The 27,230-nt window shown below is 39.6% G+C and overlaps 1 protein-coding gene across 6 annotated transcripts; it reads left to right on the top strand.

Moving 5' to 3' along the window:
- The first annotated feature begins 580 nt into the window (after positions 1-580).
- LOC124266923 (histone-arginine methyltransferase CARM1-like) lies at positions 581-23,356 on the top strand. 6 transcript variants are annotated; one of them, XR_006895898.1, is made up of 14 exons: positions 581-718; positions 3,168-3,290; positions 6,336-6,436; positions 6,982-7,086; positions 7,733-7,843; positions 8,586-8,763; positions 9,141-9,231; positions 9,575-9,656; positions 10,302-10,477; positions 12,727-12,864; positions 13,223-13,470; positions 14,992-15,092; positions 17,523-17,647; positions 20,907-21,035. XR_006895898.1 is itself a non-coding variant. In XM_046701769.1 (14 exons), exons 1-14 carry the CDS (start codon positions 586-588, stop codon positions 21,021-21,023), a joined length of 1,758 nt encoding a protein of 585 aa, XP_046557725.1. In that variant the 5' UTR covers positions 581-585; the 3' UTR covers positions 21,024-23,356. The 6 variants fall into 6 exon arrangements, 5 of the variants coding, with proteins under 5 accessions (XP_046557725.1, XP_046557724.1, XP_046557726.1 ...); XM_046701769.1 differs by having other exon boundaries at positions 13,223-13,395; positions 14,992-15,096; positions 20,907-23,356; XM_046701768.1 differs by having other exon boundaries at positions 14,992-15,096; positions 20,907-23,356.
- The last annotated feature ends 3,874 nt before the right edge of the window (positions 23,357-27,230 follow it).

Below are 27,230 nucleotides of genomic sequence, written 5' to 3'. Positions count from 1 at the left end.
CTCTCATGCTTCATAACGATAGAAGGATCTTTATCGAAACATCGAATCAAACTGGAACAAAGTTCTTATCCACAAATAAGTTGTTGTTGTTTTTCTCTCATGTCTAATGCAAGCCTTTCGGAGCGCTCTACATACGCTTTGCATGTTTATATAGATATGCTATGATTGTGAGGTGCGTGAAATCCAGGTTTATTGACAATAAACATTGCTGTTTGTACATTAAAGTGACTCTATCACTTGCTCTTCGCTGTACTTCCATGACAACTCGCGGAGCCATACAGCCATTGTAAACAAAGGGTAACTAAGCAAATGGAAGAACGTTTTCACCTTTTAGGCTATTTCTCAATGGATTTTTATCTTAAGAGTTCCCTCTTACTTGTTGTCCTTTCATCGTGAATTACTTTCCCCATAAGCGTGTCTGCTATTTTTAAAATCGTATGTAGTGTGCAAATATGCCAGTTTGAAAAAGTAACATCTACTAACTTGTGTTGGTTCGTTTTCTTTTTCCCACGTCAACTTTTTAAAGCTAGACCCGGGTAGTGCTATTTTTAGACATTTTACCGCGCCTCCTTTTCAATTCCAAAAATGGCGACTGTGTTTGACAACGTGCTCCTCGCGACTTGGAGCGAAAATGGTCAGTTCGACTGCACATCGGAGGTCCCATATCGAATGGAAATATCACGGCAAACTGAAAGTATAGTGTTATCATTTTACAATGGTAAGTACTTCCTAGTACCACGGGCTGATGAAACATTGCTGAAAAAGTTTGAATAGCGCCACTTTGTCATCTTTTACTGGATCATTCAGAACAAAGACACTTTGGATCACACAGATATTGCTATTACACAATATTCACGCATATGTCTTATGTTAACATGACGGTTGAATTATTTCAGAAATGGTTTATTCAGCCACCGTTCAGCTGTGGCTGAATGTTAGATGTTTCCACACGTACATCTTCATCATGGTCATTTATTTAGGAATAATACGCATTTTATTAATCACGTGAATATGGTGTTATCTTTGTAATAAGTTAGCTGATTCAGATCGTTCTATTGCCTGTACCATGTACATTATCTTCTGGAAATGTTGGGCGGTGGGGTAGCCTAGTGGTTAAAGCGTTGGCTCGTCACGCCGAAGACCTGGGTTCGAATCCCCACACAATGTGTGAAGCCCATTTCTGGTGTTCCCAGCCGTGATGTTGCTGGAATATTGCTAAAAGCGGCGTAAAACCAAACTCACTCAGTCAGTCAGTCAGTCAGTCAGTCTGGAAATGTTGAAGATAATGCATAGCACAATTATATTCAGTATTTTGCATCATTTGATGGTTCCTGGGATCTGTATATTTAACTCTTCATTGTAATATTCTGACAACCAACCTTGCCCCATCCTGTTTACCATAGTTCATGCCCCAGGCATCTGTATTGCAGTGTTGGGAGCTCAAGTGTTCAAATGGTATAACTGATTTGTTGGTCAGTTCCTATGCTCAAAAAGAGTGACTGTGGCACATCTGATATTTTTGTGTGTAAAAGTGTGGAATTGCTAACTGGCATGCAGACGATATCAGTTTGGATTATGTGGAGACACTACTTCAGATGATTCAGCCGAATTTTCATGGTGGAGTTAATTGTTACAACAAAATATTTCATAACAGCTTTACATTCATGAAAACGAGCAGAGTTTTCTTTCAGAAGATTCTTTCTTTCACATTTAGGCCACAGGGACATCAAACCTTGATTTTCTCCTCTTGTTTGAAAAGCAGTTCAATGCTTGCTTCCTCTTTTCACAATTTGTCGTTGAAGTTTGAAGGCATATACCATTTGTTAATGAAAATTTTTGTGCAGAATTTTGGTAAAGTTATGCATATAATGAAAAAGCTTGTTACACATCTTATTGCCAAATATACCAGATCACAGACTATTGCAGTCCTATATCTGGATGCATGTTTATCTGCGATTTTTGCTATTTCATAATTGGCTGCCACTCAAAACATTAATTTCTTCTGAGCATGCTCAATTATATATTTGTTGTAGAGTACTGTCCTTGTTGGAAGGAAGTATGTGCTTCAGAATATGGTGAAAAGAGATTGGCAAGTGTGTTTTGGTGGGGAAGGTTTAAGAAAGTCTTAGCGTACTCAAACATGAGTGAGACCTGTGTGTGATATTACATATTTCAGAAGATAAAACATGCAAGGAATTAAGCTCTTTCATTTGAAAGAACATTATTATGTTAAATATTGAATATTTTTCAGGGATATCCTTTTTATGTTTTACAGTGGAATCCATCAATTGAAGTTTGTAAGTCCAATAAATTCAGAACATAAATCCCATTTAAATAACCTCTTTCAGACACTTCCTGAAAGGCAAAGCATCAGAGTTACCTCCCTTGCATCAGTCACTGAGAAGAGTATAAAAACAATAAATACTAAAACAGAGTTGTGTGGTTTCATTTAATGCGTGATTTTAGATTTAATAGCTTCTTTAGTCTATGTTAATGAGAAAAACAGGTTCTGTTTGGTAACTGATCACATACTAAAATGTGTTATGTGGACATTGGATAATAAAAGTGAAATAGCAATATAGAAAAACAATGCTTTTTACGTATTATTAGTTGATTTGAATTAGGCACAGGAAACATTTGTTGCATGCTTTAAATAAGGTTTTATTTTTGTATATTGGGCCATTTGAAATAAAACTATTGTTTTTCTGTATGAAATTGCTTGCCATGCATATGCCAGGCATATGGTCTGGTATTTAAGCATGGCCTTCTATGCTGTACAGTAATATTCCAGGTATATGATGGTAGTCTGTGGATATTTTTATCTTTAACAGATAATCCACTGATTGTGATCACAATCTATGCACTTTGGGATACTATGGCATGTATCAGTCAAGCTAATCAATCGCCTGATCCTGTTAGTCACCTATATGATAGTATGTAATGCTGAAGGCCAAATCTAACCAATGGGATAATATAAGTAACTCTTCACTATAAGTGAAATTGCCAAAAGGAAAACAGAATTTTATTTCAGGGATTTATGTTGACTTGCTCAAAGGCCAATATTCGACCCCAAGCCTGCATCCCATTCAATCCCAGGATGTGTTGTAGTTTTTTATACTTGCAACCACTCTGCCCCTGATTTGTAATATCAGTAAATCCCTCTTCAGGCCAAGTAGAAGCATCCACGGTGACCATCAACAAAGACACAGAGTTTTCACGGCTGGGGAAGATGGGCGTTAATGTCACTAATGAGGGGACATCACTCCTAGTCCGATTCTCCAGTATACATGGTAAGTAGTACTGCATAATGGATTGTGTGCGTCATATTCTCATACTTGCTGCATTTATATGGTAAATCACTGTACGATTTTGCCTTTAAGGTTTTATTCTTTACAGGCACCAGATTCAGCCAATTGAGTTAATTTGGTTGCACCATCAACATATTGACTGCACCATGTTGTCAACATCATGTCGCTGTAATGGCAGCAGGCTTTCTTTATCAGCAGAGTGAGACATATTCATGGCCAAGTTTGCCGTCACCAAAATAAAGATCACATTACTTGATGTCTGAAAGGATGTATTGACAGGTGGTTGCTTTATAGCTGACATTTTCATTCATCAATGCGATTTCTTTTCAGCTTAGTTAACATCTGGTCCACCATTACAAATGAACTTTTACATATTGGCCTCCTGACCTTCCATGAAATGTCACAAGTGTGTGAGCTCAGGGTGTGGTCTTCATAACTGGTTCATGATCGTTAAGACCGTCTTATTTAATGAATATGTGACAGGTTTTTTGTGTGGATAACAACCTTTTTATATTCATATTGTTATCCATATGTAAAGGTGTCATGTATCAGGGATGGAAATAACTTTAAAATTGCTAGTGTACTCCGGTACAGTGGCACATGTAAAATCACTTGCCCTGATCATTTTTCCACTATACCGACCGTTTTCTTGTTGATTTTTTAAATAAATAACATAATTAATATTGGAAAGTCAACTGGACACCGGTACAGTGTGATATACAAATTTGCTTGCCCGACAGAAAAAAACACTGGAGTCGGGCAATGGGTTATTTCCACCCCTGGGTATACATGTTCACCAAACTTAAATGCCTTTTCAAGAGCTTCATCTTCATATCTTTGCTGCCAGTAATTGATTCATATAATAAATGCGATAGCAGAAAACTTATTTAATATGCGATATTAATGCCGGTCAAACTGCTGCCATGCGTTTGTGGTGGAAAATGTTACCTGCACTTGGTAGTATAAGATGCCTGCACTAATGATAATTTACTTTGGCTTTATATAGCAAAGCTGATCCGAATAAATATCACCTTGATCAGTGTCTGGATGGAATATCTATCCACAGGTCACATGGGCCAGTAGCATTGGAAAATACTGTCTCTGGCTAAAATTTACCAGTTGATATGATATAATAAGGGTAAAGCTATTTTTCAGGGCATTATCATTTGCGAAAGCCTGAGGTCTTTCATTAACTGCCTGACGAAGGAGTGCAGTTGAAAAGACCGAGGGCTTCTGCAATTTGCAGTGCAAATGATAATGCCCTGAAAAATAGCGTAACCATTATTATAGCTAAAAAGGATAGAATTTTTAATAAAATAAGAACAAACAACGGTATCTGTTTTGAAGCATTTACTGCTAACAACAAACGATGGAGGTCACTGACATACCTTTTACAAATATGGAAAACGTCATGGAACAAAGCAGCTGATGTCACTATTGAGAGTGACAACATTCGACCTTGACCTTTGCCCATACTACCAGGCACCATTTTTTTCAATGCTCAAGAGGATAGAGTTCCAGTCGATGTTTTCTTTGCTGCATGTTGTGATTTATGTTACAATTGTTAAGGTTGACACCGGCAAGAAAGTGCATAATGGCACAGGTACATGTGATGAATGTGAGTCAGAAATATCGTAAATATTCAACCCAAGTTCAAACGAGCCGTAGGTGAACATCAAGAGCTGAGCTCCTTATGACGTCACCTAACAACCGGCATGATAATGGCCTGTCGTCAAGTAATTTGGGGGCATTATCAGGTTACAGTGGCCCACTTATTTCTGATAGCAGAAATTTTTATGATAATTCTATCCATTTTAGCTATGATTGTTAATAATAACTCTAAGATTGTGTACTTTAAAAAAAGAAAATTTACTTTGTTGATTCAGAGTTTTCGTGTATTATTTTGGAAGAGCAGACACTCAACAGAAAGAATATTAGTGTTAGGGTCATCAGCATGCATATTCAGGGTCATCAGATTGTTCAGACGTCTAATACTACTTTGGGTTATTGGCGAAGTAGTTCCATGTATTTAGACATCTTGCCTTCCCTGCTAGTAGTGTGCTTCTGGCCCTCAGTTTTAACATGTGGGGGCCCGGTGGGCGAGCTGGCAAAGGCGCCAGGCTAGTGATCCAGTGAGGTTGAGAAGTCGGGATTGAGCCCACCTGTGACCGGGTGTAAAAACTTTGGAGTCAACTAAGTGCAGACTGTTTCAATGTTGTCACAAACCCTTGTGTACATTACACAACCCTGTGCACTTAAAAGAACCCACGAATCCGTTGGTATATGACCAGATGGTGGCCACATGAATACGTGCAAACACCTAGTTGCGGGTACAGCAACGTGCAGCAAACAAGGACAAAGTACTGTGACTATGTGTCCCAGTCCACCCAGCTGTGAATGGATACCTCGTTAGGATGAAAAAGCCACAATAACTCAGTGTGCCTAGTGGCTGCAAGAGTTGTATACAGGGGTGGAAATAACCCACTGCCCGACGTCCGAGTCCAGTGTTTTTTTCTGTCGGGCAAGCAAATTTGTATATCACACTGTACTGGTGTCCAGTTGACTTTCCAATATTAATTATGTTGTTTATTTAAAAAATCAGCAAGAAAAGGGTCGGTATAGTGGAAAAATTATCAGGGCAAGTGACTTTACATGTGCCACTGTAGCAGAGTACACTATCAAGTTTAAAGTTATTTCCACCCCTGGTATACTCCCCAGGGAGTTGAGATTGATAATACGATGTGCCGTTGAGATTGACAACCAGTGATCGAGTAGTGTTCCTGTCACATATTGCATTAAATCCCAAAAAGAATCTGAATGTATTTTTAATCAAAGTGGGGCTATGATTTTACAACAAAACAAAACAATTAATGAGTAGTAAAAAAAATAATACCTAAGCTGTGAACCAACTGATCTGAAAGGAAAGGCCTAAGTACTCCCTGCTTGTATACATGTAGTTATTGTGTAGAACCCAGTCACTGCTGTCAGAATGGTGTCCAGGTGTTAATGTATGGTTTTTGTCTGCAGCAATGAAGGCCTGCCTACATAAACTAAAGGAATACAAGAACGGGACCAAGTCTGTGTTTAATGACAGAACAGATGAAGCATCAGCTGTCCAGTACTTCCAGGTAGGGTTGTTGAACTAAAGAGGCTGGAAGCCTGGTGTTTGTATGCTTACACGTTTACCATTCTTTAGTGTGCTTACCAGTTGTCAGATAGTGCTTTGTCAGAGGTTTGGTTGGCCTGGCCTTGGGTAACACAAAACTGTGTGTCTGATTGTTTCAATTCTGTAGCTACCTGTGTGTCTGATTGTTTCAGTTTTATGGCTTCCTGCGTATGAGTGAATGTTTTAGTTCCACAGCTACCTGTATGTCTGATTGTTTCAGTTCTATGGCTACCTGTGTGTCTGATTGTTTCAGTTCTGTAGCTACCTGTGTGTCTGATTCAGTTCTGTAGCTACCTTTATGTCTGATTGTTTCAGTTCTATGGCTACCTGTGTCTGATTCAGTTCTGTAGCTACCTGTATGTCTGATTGTTTCAGTTCTGTAGCTACCTGTATGTCTGATTGTTTCAGTTCTATGGCTACCTGTGTGTCTGATTGTTTCAGTTCTATGGCTACCTGTGTGTCTGATTGTTTCAGTTCTGTAGCTACCTGTATGTCTGATTGTTTCAGTTCTATGGCTACCTGTCCCAGCAGCAGAACATGATGCAGGACTACATCCGTACATCCACCTACCAGAGAGCCATGCTGGCCAACATCGCAGACTTCCAGGACAAGGTACAAGCTCACAAGCTCATTTGGAGAAAATGATTTTATAAGTCAGAGTTTAGCAGTAACATTAGATTAACATTCTGAGTAGTTACATTACAGGATTGTAATAATTTTCCATGGTAATGTATATATATATGTAAACATATATAAAAGTGAAGTGTATCACTTGTCCAATGGATATCTTGAGTATCAAGATAATTCGGTGGACAATATTGTATACTACCTGGAAGCCTACATTCAGTCCCAAGTCTGCAGCAAATGTCAGTAAAATACCACTTTGGATGAAACATCTACGTCATGCTGTTTATTCATTACTAACATCTGTGATAATCTAGTTATTTTACTGTCCTTTGTTGACAGGTTTTTACAATTTACCATTAATTATTATGTATAAACTTAATTGTTCTTCGTCACGATATGGCTGAAATATTGCCGATGTGCCGATAATTTTTAACTCACTCACTCATTACTAACATCATGGCTTTATAAGATGACTTGTAATTCACTGATAACAAGATCAGTACTGGGGAAGTGGCTTAATGCTTAGTTAAACTGTACACCATTAAAGCAAGGTTTAGGTTTAATGTTTAAAAACTCGCAGTTTTAAACATGTGAACAATTTTACTCTGTATGATGTCACTTTCTTCCACAGGTTATTCTGGATGTTGGCGCCGGGTCAGGAATTCTGTCATTTTTCGCTATCCAGGGTGGTGCTAAGAAAGTGTATGCCATTGAAGCCAGCAGTATGGCCCAACACTGTGAGGTAGGGGAGAGAGTCATACCTTTCATGTTAGAGAGTTGTATGAACATGAACTGAAGACTTAAAACTTGTGAAAAATCTAGGTTAGAATTGGTCTTCAACACAAACTTGAGGTGACTAATGGGATTGGGTGGTCAGGCTCGCTAACTTGGTCATTGTATCCCAATTGCGTGGATCAATGCGCATGCTGTTGATCACTGGATTGTCTGGTTAGAATCAGTTATTTAAAGACAGCCGCCATGTAGCTGGAATATTGCTGTGTGCGGCGTGGAACAACAAACATTAGACGTAAAGATGGGTGTGTGTTAGGGGGTATTTCATTGAATGTTTCTCATGTATCACCAGACAATACAGTATGTGAACAACATGTGGTTATCACTTGGTCATGTTTCATGTTTTGTATGTTTACTTTAGATCTTTGATATCACATATTTATCAGTGGAGGGGGCGAAGAACCGGCTTTGATTCCTCACATGGACACAATGTGTGAAGCCCATTTCAGGTGTCCTCTTCTGTGATATTGCTGGAATATTGCTAAAAGCGGCACAACACAATGCTCGCTCGCTCACTGTACTCTGGGTGTTCATTCTCGGTGAATTGGTCAAGTTGCTTTCTATGGTACCTGTACTGTGTGGATAAGTGCTCACAATATCGATCACCGGACATGTTTTCACTGCATTGTCTTGTATAGCCTGGGTGATGGCTGAGAGGAATTAAACAAGACACAAATGTGCGAATTTTGCAGACCCTGGTAGCAACCAACAACTTGTCCAATCGTATAGTTGTCATCCCTGGCAAAGTTGAGGAAGTGGAGGTGCCGGAGCAGGTGGACCTGATCATCTCTGAGCCCATGGGGTACATGCTGTTTAATGAGAGGATGCTGGAGAGCTTTCTGCATGCCAAAAAGTGGCTGAGACCAGGAGGTAATGTACTGTATAGCGCCAGCACCACATGACAACTTTCTTGACCTGTGAAGGTACTGGTTAGAATTATACTTCAGAAACTCATGCTTATCTGAAAGGCATGTAACAGGATTGCATTAATCTATACAGATAAGGGGCAGTGGGGGTAGCCTAGTGGTTGAGGCATTAGCTTGACAGGCCGAAGACCCAGGATTGATTTCCCACATGTGTACAATGTGTTAAGCCCATTCTGGTGTCCTCCACCGTGATATTGCTGGATTATTGCTAAAACTAAACTCGCTCACCCACCCACCCAGATAAAATATATATCTTGAACACTTAACGCCTTTTTTTGCGTCCAGATGAACACCTTTTAATATTTGATGGGTTGTTTTCAGGAAAAATGTACCCGTCACAAGGGGACCTGCATATAGCACCATTCACAGACGAATCACTATACATGGAACAGTATTCCAAGGCGAATTTCTGGTAGGTGAATGATTTTCATATTGGTGATTGCAAGGAGATACGTAGTCTGATCATATCAATGTGATGTGATTTGTGTCCTGAAAGAGGACTTTCATTACATAAGTTCATATTCTCTACCTTTCTGTTGGTGAATCACAACTCTGAGTCATTTGTTTCTAAATTTCAAACTGGGATATTGTATGTTAGAGACATGTAAGCTTGGGGCACGTTTTTTCACTTACACTTACACTTTTTCACTTGCTCTTACAAAGTAAAGTGTTATGCCATTATAAGAAGTGTTAATGAGGGACACAGAATTGAACATGAAACGAGTTATATTTTTACACTTTGTATTCTGCTTCAGGTATCAAGAGTCATTCCATGGCGTGAACCTTACAAGTTTACGAAATGCTTCTGTAGAAGAATATTTTAAGCAGCCTATTGTTGTAAGTATATCTGAAATGTCAGCTATCTATATACAGGGTTTTACGGGACGCGTGATTACTGCGTATTAGACGCAGAAATTTGATGATGTACCCCTAAACTAAAATCATGAGCGTCCATGTGGACGCAATATAATTTTCTTCTGGGAAAGAACTTCATGAATTTGTAACAATATCCCATATTAAAATATATACATTCTGTTTAAAATCATTATTCTAATGACACTGAAACTAACACATATTATAGCATAATCATTATGAAATGGGAAGCATCCATGATCATTGATTTCATGCAAATTGATGGACTCCAAATTTTGGAAATGGACTCTCAAAAACATATGCCCTGAGTCCCCTGGACTTCCAGATTTGAAGAGCTATGTAAAACCCTGTATATATATTTGCTGCTGTTCTTTTTGACATTTGGGGCGGTGGGGTAGCCTAGTGGTTAAAGTGTTCGCTCATCATGCCGAAGACCAGGGTTCTAATCCCCACATGGGTACAATGTGTGAAGCCCATTTCTGGTGTTCCCCGCCTTGATATTGCTGAAATATTGCTAAAAGCTCACTCACTTTGACATTTCACCTTCAAACACCATGATTTTCCTAAGATGAAGTGGTTGATTACTGAGACATCATGTAACTGTTCCAGGATACTTTTGACATCCATATATGCATGGCCAAGTCCAACAAGTACGTTGTGGACTTCCAGACGGCAGACGAGAACGACCTTCACGTGATGGAGATTCCAGTGACTTTCAGCATGATGTCCACTGGGATGGTCCATGGATTGGCCTTCTGGTTTGATGTCGCCTTCTTTGGCTCCGAGTGAGTACACAACACTTTTAAGTGTCTGTTTATGTATCCGATAGCCCAGTAGTTACTCAGTAGGGATCTCAGCTGCTATGGTATTCTAATGTAGAGACTTTCTTACAACTCTGATGTTAGCATTAGGTCCGTAATAAAATGTGCCCCTTAAGTTTGGAACTTAACCCACTTGCTGGTGGGATAGCCTAATGGTTAAGTGTCCGCTTGTGACGCTGAAGACCCGGGTTTGATTCCCCACATAGGTACAATGTGTGACGTCTATTTCTAAGCGTCCCCTGCCGTGATATTGCTGGAATATTGCTTAAAGGGCGCAAAACCTTACTCACTCACTTATTATATAGTATTAGGCTCCGTCCGTCCAATTAGAATATCTTAAGAACCGTCATCCTCAATAATCTCCAGGGTATATCGTTATTACGATCTCTCCACCATACCCTGGATGCATCCACGGCTTGGCCCGATAATTATATTACCTCCCTTTGCTGGCTCAGCATTCTCACAGTAGCCAATCAGCTAATGCGCTGTTACATCCGAAAGCTTGCCAGTGTCAACAAAGATAGCTGTCGAGTTGCGAATGTTTGTTCAAGCAGTACCACTCAGATTTTGGAGAAAAATACAGACAAATTGACAGATCTGAAACTATCAAAAATATATAAAAGAACTTCCACATCTTTCAGAGTACCCTCTGCATCAATTGTGTTGCCAAGTTTAAACGGTTAGATAATTTAAGAAGCGAAAGTGAGTTGTGATTGGTTCGCTCAACTTCCCAGCGTAGACACCTGATTGGATAAAAAGCCAGCCAAGAGAGGTAATAAAATCATAGGGCCAAGCAGTGGATGCATTCAGTGTATAGTGGAGAGTGATTGTAACATATACCATGGAGATTATCGAGGATGAAGAACCGTTGATTAGATTCTTTTCATATTTGGTACCTAGGTTCACCACAGTATAAGAAAGGTCCCAGTCAGGTTTGGTGACCTTGACCTTCATTGCAAGGTCACAAGGGGACTTTAACGTTTTACTCTTGTCAGCGAGATATCTCAAGAACCGTTCATTAGATTTTCTTCATGTTCAACACCAAGCTTTATCAAGGGAAGGCGCAGGGCCCAGTCATATTTGGCCACCTTCACATAATTTTCAAGGTCACTGTGACACTTTGAAGATTTCAGCATGTTAACCTGAATTCACTGGACTTTCAAGACCTTGAATGATGTTCAATAAGCAATTTCTTTAGTACCATTTTTTGCATATTTCATACACTATGACATTCATGTCAAGGTCAAAGTCAGTCTTAAAAATATTTGTGTGTTTGAACAACTAAAGAGCAAGATATCAAGAGAGGTTGACTGGTCATGTTTTTGTTGACATTTAACTTCATCTTAAACTTTCATTACTTTTTATGTTTGATTTGATAATTTGCGGCGGGGGATTATGTCACCTTAGTCAAGTTACAGTCTGTTTGGCTCAAAAGCGGACCGATGAATTGCAATCTCACTCGAAAACTAATAAACATAACATACTCAATGAAACGCTGATCATAATCAAAACATCATACCAACTCTGAGGATTTTGCAGAATTTCTGTCCTAAAAATAATAAAGTTGTTTAACAAGCTATCATTAAAATATTGACACAGTTCACTGTTTGTTACGAGGGAGGAATGCAGAGAAAGGGACAGCCAGGTGTTCGAGAAGCACGTTCACAGACAAAGTTATTTATTCATTAACCTGTGCTGTGCCGTCTCCATCCGTTCTCGAACACCTGGCTGTCCCTTTCTCTGCACTCCTCCTTCGTAACAAATAGTGAACTGTGTCAATATTTTAATGATAGATTGTTAAACAAGTTTTTTATTTTTAGGACAAAAATTCTGCAAAAACCTCACGGAGTTGGTATGATGTTTTGATTATGATCAGCGTTTCATTGAGTATTATATGTTTATGAGTTTTCTAGTTAGATTGCAATTCATCGGTCCGCTTTTGAGCCAAACGGTCTATAGTGCCAGTGCATGTTTAACACCTAATGGGCAGTTCGGTAGCCTACCGTCTAAGATATTCACCACATGGGTACAATTTGTGAGGCTCTTTTCTGGTGTTCCCCACTGTGATATTGCTTGAACACTTCAGTTTGATGTCAACTGAGATGGTACAGTGGCTAGTCATTCTTGAATGTGAACACTGATCATAGTATGAGCTTAGTTGAACTTAGTGCTGCTTTATGGTTTGAAATAATAATTTTGTCCTTTCCTTGCAGGAATACTGTGTGGCTGTCGACATCTCCAACCGAACCTCTGACTCACTGGTATCAGGTACGGTGTCTGGTGCAGTCCCCCGTCCTAGTCAAGCAGGGGCAAACCCTCACGGGGAAGGTGACACTCACATGCAATACCAGGTGAGACTGATCATACACCTTATCTGTGCAATATTTGTAAAATTGAGATTATTACTCGCAAGTACCTCTCTGAATGGAGATCTGAAGATGCCTTTATTCAGCCAATCAGCATAGAGGATTCTCAAAGTTATAAGTTCGCTAAAGTGAGCAAAGCATTGAGGCAAGCATATCATATTCCTATGTCCCAAAATTGAATATAAACCAGGAATTCTGTGGCCTGAGGCACTTCAATTGACAGAGCAGAGTTAGATCCTTTGAAAAAACATGAACCTGTGCTTGTGGCTTTGAATCCCTGATTGTCCCTACTAGGTGGAATATAAATTCCTTTGATTTATCAAACTTGCTGTTTGTGTTTCAGGCAAAGTTATGATGTTGATATTGAACTAAACATACCGGGGACTTCAAGCAAGTCTACCAACACGCTAGATTTAAAGAATCCATTCTTCCGCTACACTGGTCAGCCACCACAGCCTCCACCAGGCTGCAACTCCGCATCTGCCACAGATGTGTACTGGAATACACTCGCTACAGGTGAGTTCGCCTCGTCCGCCTTCGGCCGTAGCTCATCCTCTGCCAGAGATATGACCTGGAAAACTCTATCAGCAGGTGAGTACTCTTTCTGGTGTCATTGTATCTGCTACAGGTGTGCATTCACTACAGATGTGTACTTGCTACAGGTGAGTATGCCTAAACCACCTCCCACACTTTCTACAGATTCTTGTTGGGGACACCAGGTTAGAAGTGGTCCCAAGCAACCTGTGCCTGTCTTTCAAGGCATGATGGTCTGTCTGGGAGTCAGGTGTTCCACGAAAGTGTGGCTTCATGCTGACAGACCGCCTCCATGGTGTAGTGGTTAGAGCGTCCGCCTGGAGAGCGGACGGTCGTGGGTTCGATCCCCGACCGCGTCATACCAAAAGACGTTAAAATAAGGTACTTGTTGGTCCCTGCCTGGCGCTCGGCATTAATGGGTACAACAAGGACTGGTCGGCTCGGAGTCAGTATAATGTGTCTGAGTGGGGTATTCATGCTTCACTGCGACATGGTATCTCAGTTGGCCAGCACTATAAAACCGGCTTTAGTCTGGGCTAGTACAAGCAGCCACACATACACATATGCATGCACGTCGTCATATGAGCAAAATATTCTCAAGCACGACGTTAAACCCAATTTCACCTCACCTCACCTCACCTCATGCTGACAATCTCAAACACCAGTAACTCTTTCAGCCTTGGTTATTTACTGGCTGCCATCGACCTGTTAAGGTCTGGGTTAGAGTATTGATCTTCAGTAACCCATGCTTGTCGTAAGAGGTGACTAACGGGATCGGGGGGTCAGGCTCCTTGACTTGGTTGCCACATGTCATTGGTTCCCAATTGTGCAGATCAATGCTCATGCTGTTGATCACTGGATTGTCTGGTCCAGACTCGATTATTTACAGACGGCAGCCATATAGCTGGAATATTGCTGAGTGCAGCGTAAAACTAAACTCCTCACTCACTACTGGCTGCCATCAGATAGTTCTGGTCATACTTGGTCCCCATCTACCCATGCTTGTTGTGAGATGCAACCAAGTGCATCCGGTAGTCAGGGTTGGTGACTTGGTTGATGCTGTGAAATTGTAACAGGATGGTTGGGATGTTTGTTCACAGTATTAAATGCTGGATAGTCTGTGATCATTTATAGATATTCATACAGTTGGAATATTGCTGAGTTAGTGTTAAGTTACAAATATAAGTTAATTGGTTTTTGAAAACAGTTAATCCACTGAACTTTTAGGAATGTTTTACTCATCTGATTTGTATTTATGGAGGACATGCTTTTGCAGATTAAGCATGTATGGAATGTAGGGAAGTGACACGCTGGGCTTGACCCATTTGTTGGAGCAAAATTGACTCTCCAAGTTTCCTGTCTGCACACTGCTAGTGAGAATATCTGTGGAAGGACTTTAACATTGTTGTAATGCCACAGCTGAAAAATTGACTGCCATGTTTCCTGTCTGCAAACTGCTACTGTGAATATCTGTGGTAGGACTTTAACATTGCTGTAATGCCACAGCCTAAAGCTCCAAGCCTTGATTATTTCCTGTTGAATCTATGACTACATGGTTGAACGTGGTGTTTGTTGCAGGTCAGACCTCGACGTACATGAACGGCTTGATGAATGGTGTTGTGGACCAGGGCCAGACCCTGCCCCAGCAGGGTGGAGCTGTACAGACCAATCTTATAGCAGTATGTAAGTAATGTATGCTGTTGTCTCTGTCAGTGATTACAGCATACTGTTTTATTATGTTCTTGTGAAAGTGATTATGTTTTGCTCAAGAGGTTTACGTGCACGATCACTCGCATTCCTCTTCTTGGCAGTGTGTGGTGTGGGTTGAAGATATTGTCGATATTGTCGATTGCATTAGGGCAGGTTTCACAATGAAGAGGCATGAAGTAATGGTTGGTGGAAGTTTGTCGGGCTCGTGCTCATCAAAGCGATCTCAGCACTCAGACACGACACATACAGACCCGTGCAAAAAGTATTCGGACACTTGACGTAATTTCCAGACTTACATGTTATTTCAGTGTAGCATAAATAATATTCATGAAGTGAGTTTAGGATGGATCTTTGTCAAATTTGAAATCATCTCTGCTCTGCACACATAATTTCAGTTCAGTTTTCCGACCACAATTTAACTAATGACATCACTTTTATCAACTTATGTATGGTTCCACAATGCACAATCCCTAAGGCCGCCATGTTAAAGGAGTGCATGGCACTGTACATATGTTGATTAAAATTGTTGCCATTCGATAAATATGCAATGGCAAATTAAACAGAAATTATGTTATTGTAGATAAAATGATTCCTCACAAATGTGTAAAATTTGACTTAGATCTTACGAAAATTTAATTCATGAAAATTATTTATGCTACACTAAATTAACATGTAAGTCTATGGAAGTTATGTTAAGTGTCCGAATACTTTTCGCAATACTCTGTATATTAAATTGGGAAGTCACATCTCTTAAAAGACTCTTGTTGAGTCTCATCTTTAAAGTGCCAGAAATATATGATTTGGAGTTTAAGACTTGGTTCGATTAGGTTCCAAAGTTTTGGGCACCATTCTGATACTAGTGGTTTAACCTAAATATCCAAAGCCGGAGTGACTTTTCCTAGCAATTAAACTGACACAGCATGTTATAACAGAAGCCCTCTTACTGTCTCACTCGCATGTTTACATTGGCCTGCAATAGTGTGTCAAGATCGCTTTCTTGAATGGAGTCCTGGGCCAACATACTATGATGATCTGTTACTCCAAGATGGTGTTGACTTCAGATGGAGTAGACTTAAGATGGTGGTAGTGCTAAGATCACTAGTTAGCCCTGGACATCCTGATTTATGTGTGGAACTTCAGGGTTCTGACTATCAGGCATGGATAAGGTAATTCATTCCTGTTATTTGTGTAAAGGTGAGAAATTAGCAGTGTTTACACGTAGATTCGTTGCTTATGAGGTTGCCAGTATGCCATGTTGGTCCTTGTTGGTCTAGGTAAATTAGAAATCAGGTGATCCCAGTGGAGTGTGAACAGTTCTTGGGCATGTGAAGACAAAACACTTTGACATAGTGTTACTGGGTTATGGTATGGGCTGGTACTGGTTCGTCAGCTCCAGAGATCACATGGGTGACCGGAAGATGATAATCCCTGTGTCATTCTGCTTATGTTTGTTATCCATCAGTGGTTCGTCGGCTCCAGACATGACAACTCTGCTTTTTTTAAGAAATGGTTTGTAGATGAACCAAACTTGGATAGAATTATATATAGGCAAAAATAAAATCTGAAAACTCCATTTTAAATCCCCAAAATTGAATTCCTGAAATGTGAATGTCAAACTCAAATAAACAAACACCAGCTTGACAAACACGTTGCATACTGTAATACATGTGGAACATTTCCCAATGAGAGCACACGATAAGCCTTTAATGTCATTTTTCTTTATTCTTTTCTTGAGGATTTTTCTCACATGACGTTACAAACTGTCCTTTTTGCAATATTGTGAAAAGACCACAAGCTCTCAGCTATAGTTTTATGAGAGCACCCTGTTATAGCACAATGAATCAAACCTTGAACAGTACAAATCAGGATCAAAGGCTGCCCATGGACTTTCTGCAGCTTGTTCTTCATTGTGTGGTGTAGGAACTATTTGTCATTTAATGGCACTTCCTATAGTTTTACCTACAGTCTCAGATGGTTGATATTTTGTACCAAAAAAGTACTCATGTTGGCTATTGTTGGCTACTGGTATAGGTATGAACACACACATTGGATTGTGGGATAGAATTGTTATTCCTAAGTTTGTGGTCTTGTTTTTGTGAAGAACAAAATCTAAACTTGGAAAATTGTTTCAGTAGAAATATGTATTGGAAGGATTCAAGCGGTAAAACACCATGTTGTGTCAGGTCTCCTTGTCTGTTGCTTTTGTCAGTAGAATTGTCAAATAATATTGCACTTGTTCCATGAAGTTCTGGTCAAGGTTGTCATCTAGCTTATTGTTATAACTCCGTCAAAGGGTTAACTCTTTCATCTTATGCATAAATAAATGGGCAGAAATTCTACAATATGTTTTCAAGGGGAAAATTGTAAAGGAGTTATTTTATGGTAAATTTTTTTTCTAGCGAATGTCGTTGCCCCTATCAACCCTGGCAGTATTCCAAGCGTAGGGAGCCAAGTGTCGAATTCTAACGCACACCGGACATCCATTGGTGGTGGTATAAGTCCAATCAACTTCACAAACTCTCAGGTAGGCCTAGTGGTAGTAAAGATCAATAGCTCCAAGCTCTTGTAGTCGTTTATCCATTTGCATGACATACTCTCATTTCTGTTCCCAGTTTGGTTTGGTTTGGCTTTGCTTCTTGCGTACGTGACTAATTGCATGGAAGTTATTCTCAGTTGTAGTTCTCTGCTGAGTAGATTGGTTTCTGTTTTTTTCCTGGTGTACTACTTTGTGGTATTTGTTGGCTTTTTTAGTTAATTTACATTTGGTTGAAACATGCTTACATGTTAATGTTACCGTACCCGGTGCACTAAGCTCATTGTGGATCAGGGTTGCACTGAGAGCGAGTCAGTAGTTACGAAAGGTTGTTCAAATGTTTGGGAGTTACGAAAGGTTGTTCAAATGTTTGGGGCAGAAAACGGTGTTCCAGACAATATACTTCAAGCAGTATGGTGGTCACTTGATCACTTGATCTTCATGTAACAAGCTGAAAGTGAGTGTGGTTGTATGGCTGGTGTTTGAAACCGCGGCTGCTGTATGCTGCTTGTAATGAGTGCCACACACGCCTGGCAGAACATTAACTTCGAAGGCTTGGATGCCGCTACCAGAGATGCCTCCCATTAAGAAGTATGGCGTTATTATTTTGATTTTTAGATCAACTTACACAGTATCTTTTGCCCTCTTCCTAATTATGATTGTTGAGGTTTTTTTTGTTATGAATTAATTACATGTATGATATATCAGAGACAGCAAATTGATAGTTCACAACATTAGCGTTCCACATTGAGACTAAAGCTGATGAATGAGGGCCATGCTTTTGATTCCCTTATTGCTGAAATATCTATTACTCAGTGATGCAAGGTCGCTGATTCAAGCCATTTTATCAATTGATGTTCGAAACGCATGTATAATCATCTCTCAGTTGCTTGTCAGGACAGTAGGGTAGCCTTTTGGTTGAAACCAACAAGGCTTCAATTCCAACATAGGAACACTGTATGAAGCCCATTTCTGGTGTCCCTTGCCTTGATATAGCTGTAATTTCAGCTAAAATTGACGTAAAACCGCATTCGCTTCGCTCACCCAGTGCTTCTCATGAAAGCATCAAACATTTGTATATATAGCTGTGTCGAAATATTTGTATGTATGTGTTTGAGTGGGAATTCTAGGTTAGAGGTTCTCAGCAACCTATGCTTGTAGTTTAGGCCTCTGTATGATAGAGGTGGTGGGGCAAGTTCATTTGGTGTCATTGTACCCTGAAGGCATGGGGCTTGCTTGTGGTGTCCATCACTGGTTCGTCTGGTCAAGACAGGTTATTTACAAACTGCTGTCATGTTTTTAGGGATAATTGAGTGCAGCGTTTAACAACAAATATCTGTTGTTGTGCAACATAATCAACCCGTGAAGATCCGGGTTAGAATTGATCTTCAGTAACCCATGCTTGTCGTAAGATGCGACTAACAGGATTGGGTGGTCAGGCTCACTGACTGGGTCGACATATGTCATCGTATCCCAATTGCGTAGATCAATGCTCATGCTGTTGATCACTGGATTGTCTGGTCCAGACACGATTATTTACAGACCACTGGCATATAGCTGGAATATTGCTGAGGGCGGCGTAAAAATAAACTCACTCATGTAACATAATCAGTGGTATAAATTGAGCTGTAGACTAGTTGCACAGAACTTAATGTGTCTGTTTCTGCTTTGGCTTTGACTGTACAACAGTAGTAGTCCAATGATCAAAATCAAATATTGGTGCTCGCTACCGTTTCCCAAACCTCTGTGGTCATCCCATTACAGATCATGATGAAATGATGTTTGACTAATCACAACATTGTATGCAAGATCTTGAAAGTTAATATCCGAATGTGTTATCTAATGAATGTCAGAATGATTAACATGAGGTGTTCCGAATGACAGTTAAAAGCTGTATGACTGGTTCAATATCCTTGTGTATTTCTCACATTTGAACCAGAAAGGCTTTATGAAGCCGGTGGGAAATCTTGCTATCTATTAGACATTCCACTTTATACAATTTTTAATTGAGAACTTCGTCACAAAAATAATGGCGATGAGGTAGCCCAGCGGTTAAAGCGTTTGCTCGTCACGTCGAATACCCGGGTTCGATTCCCCATTTGGATAGAATGTGTGAAGCCCATTTCTGGTGACCCAAGCCATGATATTGCTGAAATATTGCTAAAAGCAGCGTAAAAACCCAAGTCACTGATCACAGAATATTTCAAAGCTTTGTCTGGTGGGTCTGATAGTTGCCATTTTGAAACTCCTTCTGAAATGCTGGAGAAAGCGGTTTTCTGATTTATTGGTCTTAATAATTCTGATAGTGGGTAAAACTTTGCAAAAAGTCATTCCTAGATATCACGTAACAGGATGTCGTACTCAGACCTTTGTGTGACCAGTGAGCTCAGAGAATATATTTTAATGAGATTGCTTTTTATCAAAACTGAAATTATATGCAGCTAATTTCTGAGAATGTTTCTAATAAATATTAATAAGGACATAGACATTTCTAAACCCAACTACTGTCTAGGATAGTCCATATTGAATAAACTGCAAGTGATTCCATGACATTTGATTGGCAAACCAAGCAGTTTTCTTCTGTCCATGACCTGATTCCATATAATTTAACATTTATTGGTATAAGTATTACCTCTCTTGTCAAGAATTGTCTTGCACAGCAGAATCACAAGATCCAGGGTTCAAATTCCATTGTGCTAAGGCCATGTTTCTGGGTTCCTTGTTACTATAGCCTAAACGTAGATTCCCCAGAGCAGTTAACATAGTGCTGTTGTACAAAACAAGCATAAAGCATCACTTGGGGCTTGTCTAAGGGGGGGTGGGGTAGCCTAGTGGTTAAAGCGTTGACTCGTCACGCTGAAGACCCGGGTTCGATTCCCCACATGGGTACAATGTGTGAAGCCCATTTCTGGTGTTCCCCGCCTAAACTCAGTCACTCAGTCAGTTGGGCTTGTCTAACCTCATCAAACTGCATTCATGTTGAAACAGGCTTCAAACCAGGCTCAACCACTTCGTACATCAGTATGTAAGTGAATTGTATGCACATGTTACAATATTATTATCATCGTGTTCCATTTTAATTTTTTCACAATGCAAACTTTTGATAAGGATATTAGTGTAACTCGACAACAAGCTGGTATACATACATGTAAGTGGTAAGTATCCCTATCAATAGTTGAGTGGTATAGCTTCATGAACCTTTACTACTGAATTAATTGAAAAGTGAGTAAACTGTTCTTTGCTTTTTCAGAACGTGATCAGCGGTGGGATGGCACACTACCCTGTAAGTCAGCAGTTCATGATTGGCGACTATGTGATGCCTGGCAACGTCGTGGTGCCCACGACAACAGCAGTGGCCTCTGTATAGTTTTCACAGGAGTCCGCACAACAGTGTACAGTTGAGATATCTATTTATACCACATTCTCAGGTTTTCGCCTTCTGATGGACCGATGAGTGTGGAGGAGGAGTCACATGTACAAACTGAATTATCTGTGTAGAACATCAGTAATCAACTTGAGGACGACAACAGAGTTTAGAGGAGATTTCACGAGCTACAGATTCTGACAGTTATTTGACTTGTATCAAGTCTTGGTGCTGTCGGTGTACTTCTTCAGCGGGTCCATCTGCAAACTTTGTACTTGAATGACATTTCAAGATAATACGGAAAAGTGATTAGTGATCAGTCTTCGTGAAATAAGGACTGGCACGAATACAGGTTTCGAGTCACCACACACACACATACAGACACCCAAGAAATTTTGTACGACAGTGTGGCTCCTCCAGTGATGATCCACTTGATCCGTGAAGGAGCCATCAGAGCGATTGACTGAGGTCCTGTCTGCCCTCCCCAGTGTACATTCATATGCTTCTTCTGTTCCCAGTCTCCCTGCAGCTCAGTACAACAGGAAACACAGACAAGACCACCACTCTTCCACCTCCTTTGTGGACTCTGACTAGGAATACAGTCAACAATATATTCCTTATACCCATTGTGATTCAGCTTGTGGTAATGGAAAAGAACTGTGCTAGTTGTTCTTGGTGTATTTACTTCATTTTGAGCATATGCTTGCTGTTTATTCATGCATTTGATGAGAACGTCCATATTGCCAGCCTCCACCCCATTGTGCTACTCTGTAGTCATCTGCTCTCACCCTCTTCCAAGATATACTCTGTAAGAGGTTGATTGCTACCCAGTTCTTTCTTTTTACTATGTGCCATGACAGATTAGCTTTAGTGTTGTTTAAGAAGCTGTGGTCCTACTTGTTTTGGGTGGTATTATTATTGGTTTTCAAAATGCAAAGTAAATTTCGGCAGAACAAATACATTTTGCTTCACAAAGCTTCATGATTGGTTCCAAGTTGCTGTTGACAACACGTTGACCTGGTTCCAATATTCATATGGGGCGGTGGGGTAGCCTAGTGGTTAAAGCGTTGGCTCGTCACACCAAAGACATGGGTTCGATTCCCCACATGGGTACAATGTGTGAAGCCCATTTCTGGTGTCCCGCCGTGATATTGCTAGAATATTGCTAAAAGTGGCATAAAACCATACTCACTCACTCCAATATTGATGTTGAAGAATAATGCTTTGTAGATGTATGTCTTGTTTTCTCTGCTTCTCGGCATGGGTCAGATGTCTTAGGTGTTTGCTTCGCTGTGCAGAGTTACATTCCTTGGCCACGCCAGAAACCTATGATTGTGGGTTCGAATCGTAGCTTGTCGTAACGTTTCTAGGTTTGTTAACACCGTACCCATGATTGTGGGTTTGACGAAGGAGCAAACATCTAAGACCTCATTAACTTTGGGCTTTCCTCCTTCATTAAGATGGCCCCCAGTGATGCAATTAGATTACTGTTGAAAGTACTCACTCCTGTCCCGGGAATAGGTCATGCAAGTACAAACTCTCATTCGCAAGATCATGATCCAACAATTGTAATTAATGAATGTTTGCCTATAGTCCATGGCTAGTGTGTTTCTTCCGGCTCTGGGGCAGTGGGGTAGCCTAGTGGTTAAAGCGTTTGCTCGTCACACCGAAGACCCGGGTTCGATTCCCCACATGGGTACAATGTGTGAAGCCCATTTCTATTGTCTCCTGCCGTGATATTGCTGGAATATTGCTTAAAGCTGCGTAAAACTAAACTCGTTTAGTCACTCACTCTTCCAGGTCTTGTGGCTTATGAAATGATACTATTTATTTGTAAAACAGACCCAAGTGGCATTAAACCCGTCTTACCCAAAGCAACACTTAACTGTTGAAAATGATGTTCCGTGTATGACGTCTAATGGCATCAACTAGTTGTCAATGCAGAGTTTTATTCTCATTTTCATGAACAGTTTGGATATTTTCATGCTATATTTTGCATTTGACATTCTGTACTTCCTGCTGTGTACTTTTACTGCATTTGTATATAACTTTCATGACATTGTAAATATTGGCACAAAAAATCACAGGTTCCCTTCTCTCATGTTTTGAATTTAATATTTGACTTAGCATGCAAAATAAAAGACATGGATACTGACAAAGTGATTTCTAGGAAACAGTTGGAAATATAACATTGACTTGCCTGGGGGTACTTTCAAAACGGCAAGGGATGAGTATTTCTTTTGTGAGCTGTAATTGTCATACAAATGTGTATCTCTATGTACTTAATGATCCTCGTTATTTGCAAAGACCAAACAATAAAAGTATGTGTGTTTCCATTTTTAAGGCCAACCCTAATTTGATGTACCTGACCCAAAACGACTTTTACCTCTTTTCTCACGAGTTGCAGCAGAGGTTGTCATCGTGGGGTTCTCCTTGCACTTTATGCTCACATGCCTGGACATCACTGAAATACTTACTAATCCAAAGTTCAACTTACTGAGGTGTTCGAATTAGGATAAGGAGTTACCTGTTTATTGTCTGTGTATGTGGTGTCTAGAAGTTAGCCCTGGTTTTAGAAATATGGTTGTGTAACAACTTACAACATTGCTTTAAAAAAATGTTAGAATGTTTTTGTAACTTCCTGTCAACATGGTCAAATTCATTACAGGTTTTGAAAAGAGTAGAAATCTTTGTGCAAAATGTTGGCTAAAAACTGTACAAAAAACCCAGACGTACGTGTATATTTGATGGACAACATGATTTTAAAGGTGTAACATTTGAACATATGTAAATAGGCTGTAGATGCTCAGCAAGAGCCCAGTTGCTGAAGGCTTTGTTATGTAGCTTGACTTAAGTGTTTTCAGTGAAAATAATCATTTTGGTCATGTGTTTATAGTCATGAGGAACTCACTTCACCAGAGGACAACAATGTCTGGTGTAGTGTTAATATCAAACCCTTCATATTATACAGAGACAGCTTAATGTGTGAATGACAATTCTCATGTTTAATTGGGAGTGGTACAACTCCAGCAGGAAGGAAAATGGGAAGAAATGGGTTAATTTTGGCATTTATGAATTGGCAGTATTTTATTTGTTTTAGCATTATTTCCCAGTGTAGGATGTGCCTTCTATCAGTGGGGTAGTTCATCCTGTTAAGGTGTATTTAGTGATGTATCCCTGCAAGTTGGGGATATTGGTTGTCTGTTTAGAAGTCATGACTGCTCTGAGAACAATCAAACATGGGAGAAGATAACTTTGTTTTGTATGTAGTGCTTTGTAAGAGGTCAACATTTGCCTACCTCTGAAATTCTTGGCAAGTTAGTGCACCTTGACTACCCATTCTGCCAGTCTATAAGTAAAGGTCATTGGCATTTTGTTGAAAAGGAAGACATTGTACTGTTTTGAACAATGAACTGTTTATTCATCAAAATCACAACTGTAGTTGTTGCCTTGAATTCTTTTTGATCAGCTGACATTATATCAGAAATCACAAAAGTTATTATGCTTATCTTGAAGACAATATTTAGTTTTAAACAATATCTTGATCTCAGGTTATTAATGTCTTGCAAATATCTGTTATGTATTGTCAAGTTGTATGATTGAAAGTTGTCAGTGTGCAGTAACAACTTGAATTGAACTTTCACTGTCAGACATTTTGTCAGACATAACGATTCCATGCAGAATATTTTGAAAACTCAATGATCTGGCTTATGAAACATGTTTGCTTCTTTTAAAATAGACAGTATTGGGTGTACCTTTTATATTTTTCAAAGTAGGTTACTTTTCTTACAAAATTTAACAAACAGTCCATGTCGCTAAAAGCACAAAACCTCATAGTGCAATATTAATGGGCCGACCATGCATCTGAATTTGTGATTTTTAAAGCTCGCAGGGGAGCCTGAATTACATACATTTCAGACTGGCTCCCCAGGGTTTGATGTTTGTAGGAAGCAGTTGTGGGATCAATTGTTTGGTGAGGTACAATTGGCAAACAAACCTTAAGGTCTCATTTTGTTTGTAGCTAAAATACCGCCGTGATGTTGCTGGAATATTGCTAAAAGCGGCGTAAAACCAAACTCAGTCAGTCAGTTGTACCTAAAATAACTGTTCACTGGCTTCCCTCACTGCCTCCCTGAACAGTGAGTCAACGTGGAAGGTGGGTGGTTCCATCCACACTTCGTACCAGAAGACAGTAATGATGCCACCTTACCTGGTGCATTCAGGGATAATGTCTGAGAGAGGTAATGATGTTCACCTTTTGGATGGTATCTCAGTGGGCTGGCATTATCTACTGGCATTAATCCAGTGTAGTATAGGAAAATAATAGTGCATGCTTTTCGCTGTATCAGTACAATAATCTTATACACTTAACATCACTGCACAGGAAATTAATTAGCTCACCAGGTAATATATTTTGAATATTAGGGTTTTTCTTTTTCGCCTTTTTTAAAATTTTTTACAGCACTTTACTACAGACATCCTAAGCTGTCAAATAGAACAAGAATTCAGGGGTTGTTACCGCAGTGTCCTATAATGGGTCCACTATTTGATGTGACATGAAAAAGGCTGAGTTAATTTGAAAGTTTGACTGACCACTGCTTCAGGGCAGGTATTCATTTTAGTCCAGATTCAACCTTCACTCGTGAAATGTTTCATGCGAAACATTTTTATTTGAACTAATTTTGGATAAGCAATAGGTGTTTGTTGTGATGTATATTATGGTGACTAGTAGATCTCATGTACTACAGTATATCATATAGTGCATTTGGCATATCATGTGTACAGAGGTTGGTTAAGTCAGTGGTAAAAATAATGTTTTAATTCGAGGTGTTAGGAACCACAGGCTTCTAGATCATGATAGTTGGTTATTCACAATAACTGTGTGTCAGATTTAAGATCCATGTTTGAATAAATATTCTTGACTACTCATTCACTCTGTCGTTTGTTTCGTCATTATCCGTTACTTTAGTTCATCTGGGCTTTTAATGTACAGCCTTAATATTGGACCGTCGTCATATGAGCAAAATATTCTCAAGCACGACGTTAAACCTAATTTCACCTCACCTCACCTTAATATTGGAAACTTGGAAAGGTGGTTGAAGCAGCCCCTCTCAAACATAATTCTCTTAATCTTTCAAACTGGAAACCCAGGTTCGATTTCCCACACGGATACAAATGTGTGAAGCCCATTCTGGTGTCCCCTGCTGTGATTTTGCTGGAATATTGCTTAAAGGGGCGCAAAACCTTACTCACTCACTCAGTATTTATCAATTGCCTCGCTTGTTCATTTAATGTGCGTTTTTGCAGCCGATGTACCAGATTCAGCAGGTGTAAAGCGGCGTAAAACCATTCTCAATCACTCTTTACCATCATTTTGTATGTATTGGAACGAAATAGATTTGACTGAAAATGTAAAAAGTAATTATTTTTGTTTTGTAATTTGAATACACATTGCCTTTTAGAAAGTCATCAAATATATCATATGTTATATCTATATATGTCGGCAAACCAGGTAACAGCTGATCTATCCAAATTCTGTCTTAATTTTATATCTCTACAAATAGTCTTATGCCTGAAGCTGTCCTAATTAAGATCACTGATAGTTTAATGACATCACTTCCACTTTTTAAAAACACTTGCCTTATGCAGTACAATTTCAGAATGAAGTGCTACGCTAGTTGCTACACAGGAAAGTTCTAACGAGTTCACTGAAAACACAATTTGCAGAAAGTATTAGTCAGTGTCACGCTCTGACAATAAAGTTTCTCTTGACCTTCATCAAGGAAGTTTTGAAATTATTACCCACCCCAGGGTTATTATGTAGAAATAAACTTTTGCCAAATTTGGTTTCTGTAATAATGTTTACACAAGCTTGTCTGGACATATGTACACACTTTTTGACCTGAATGTTCAAAGTCATTCAGTCCCATGGAATTGGAAAAAGATTATGGAGTTTCCATGAATAAAATCACTCATTTCATGATATGACAGGGCAGGAAATGAATGATATTCAAAGTCAATAATTTTTAAGAGTACGTTGACATTTCAGGACTTACTTGAGTTGTGTTCCATACACGATTTTAGCTGAAATGAAACTATAAATGCTTCAATTATTGCTCACCCAAGCTTTTCATATGTGTTCATTCTGTGTGACCATGACCATTTCTGTCCGTAAAGTTTCTAGGGGATGTAGGAGGTACATTAAAGGCA

The sequence above is a fragment of the Haliotis rubra genome, unplaced genomic scaffold (assembly GCF_003918875.1).
Source record: "Haliotis rubra isolate DU_JTF1 unplaced genomic scaffold, ASM391887v1 Scf129, whole genome shotgun sequence".
Taxonomy (NCBI): Eukaryota; Metazoa; Mollusca; class Gastropoda; order Lepetellida; family Haliotidae; genus Haliotis; species Haliotis rubra.
The sequence above is the reverse complement of the archived record's forward strand: the minus strand, read 5'-3'. Positions and strand labels throughout refer to the sequence as shown.

Coding starts and splice junctions, on each gene's coding strand:
- LOC124266923 (XM_046701768.1), top strand. CDS start 586: ATGGCGACTGTGTTTGACAACGTGCTCCTCGCGACTTGGAGCGAAAAT. Junction 6,437..6,981: donor CAGCTGTCCAGTACTTCCAG/GTAGGGTTGTTG, acceptor TGATTGTTTCAG/TTCTATGGCTACCTGTCCCA. Junction 9,232..9,574: donor TATTCCAAGGCGAATTTCTG/GTAGGTGAATGA, acceptor ATTCTGCTTCAG/GTATCAAGAGTCATTCCATG.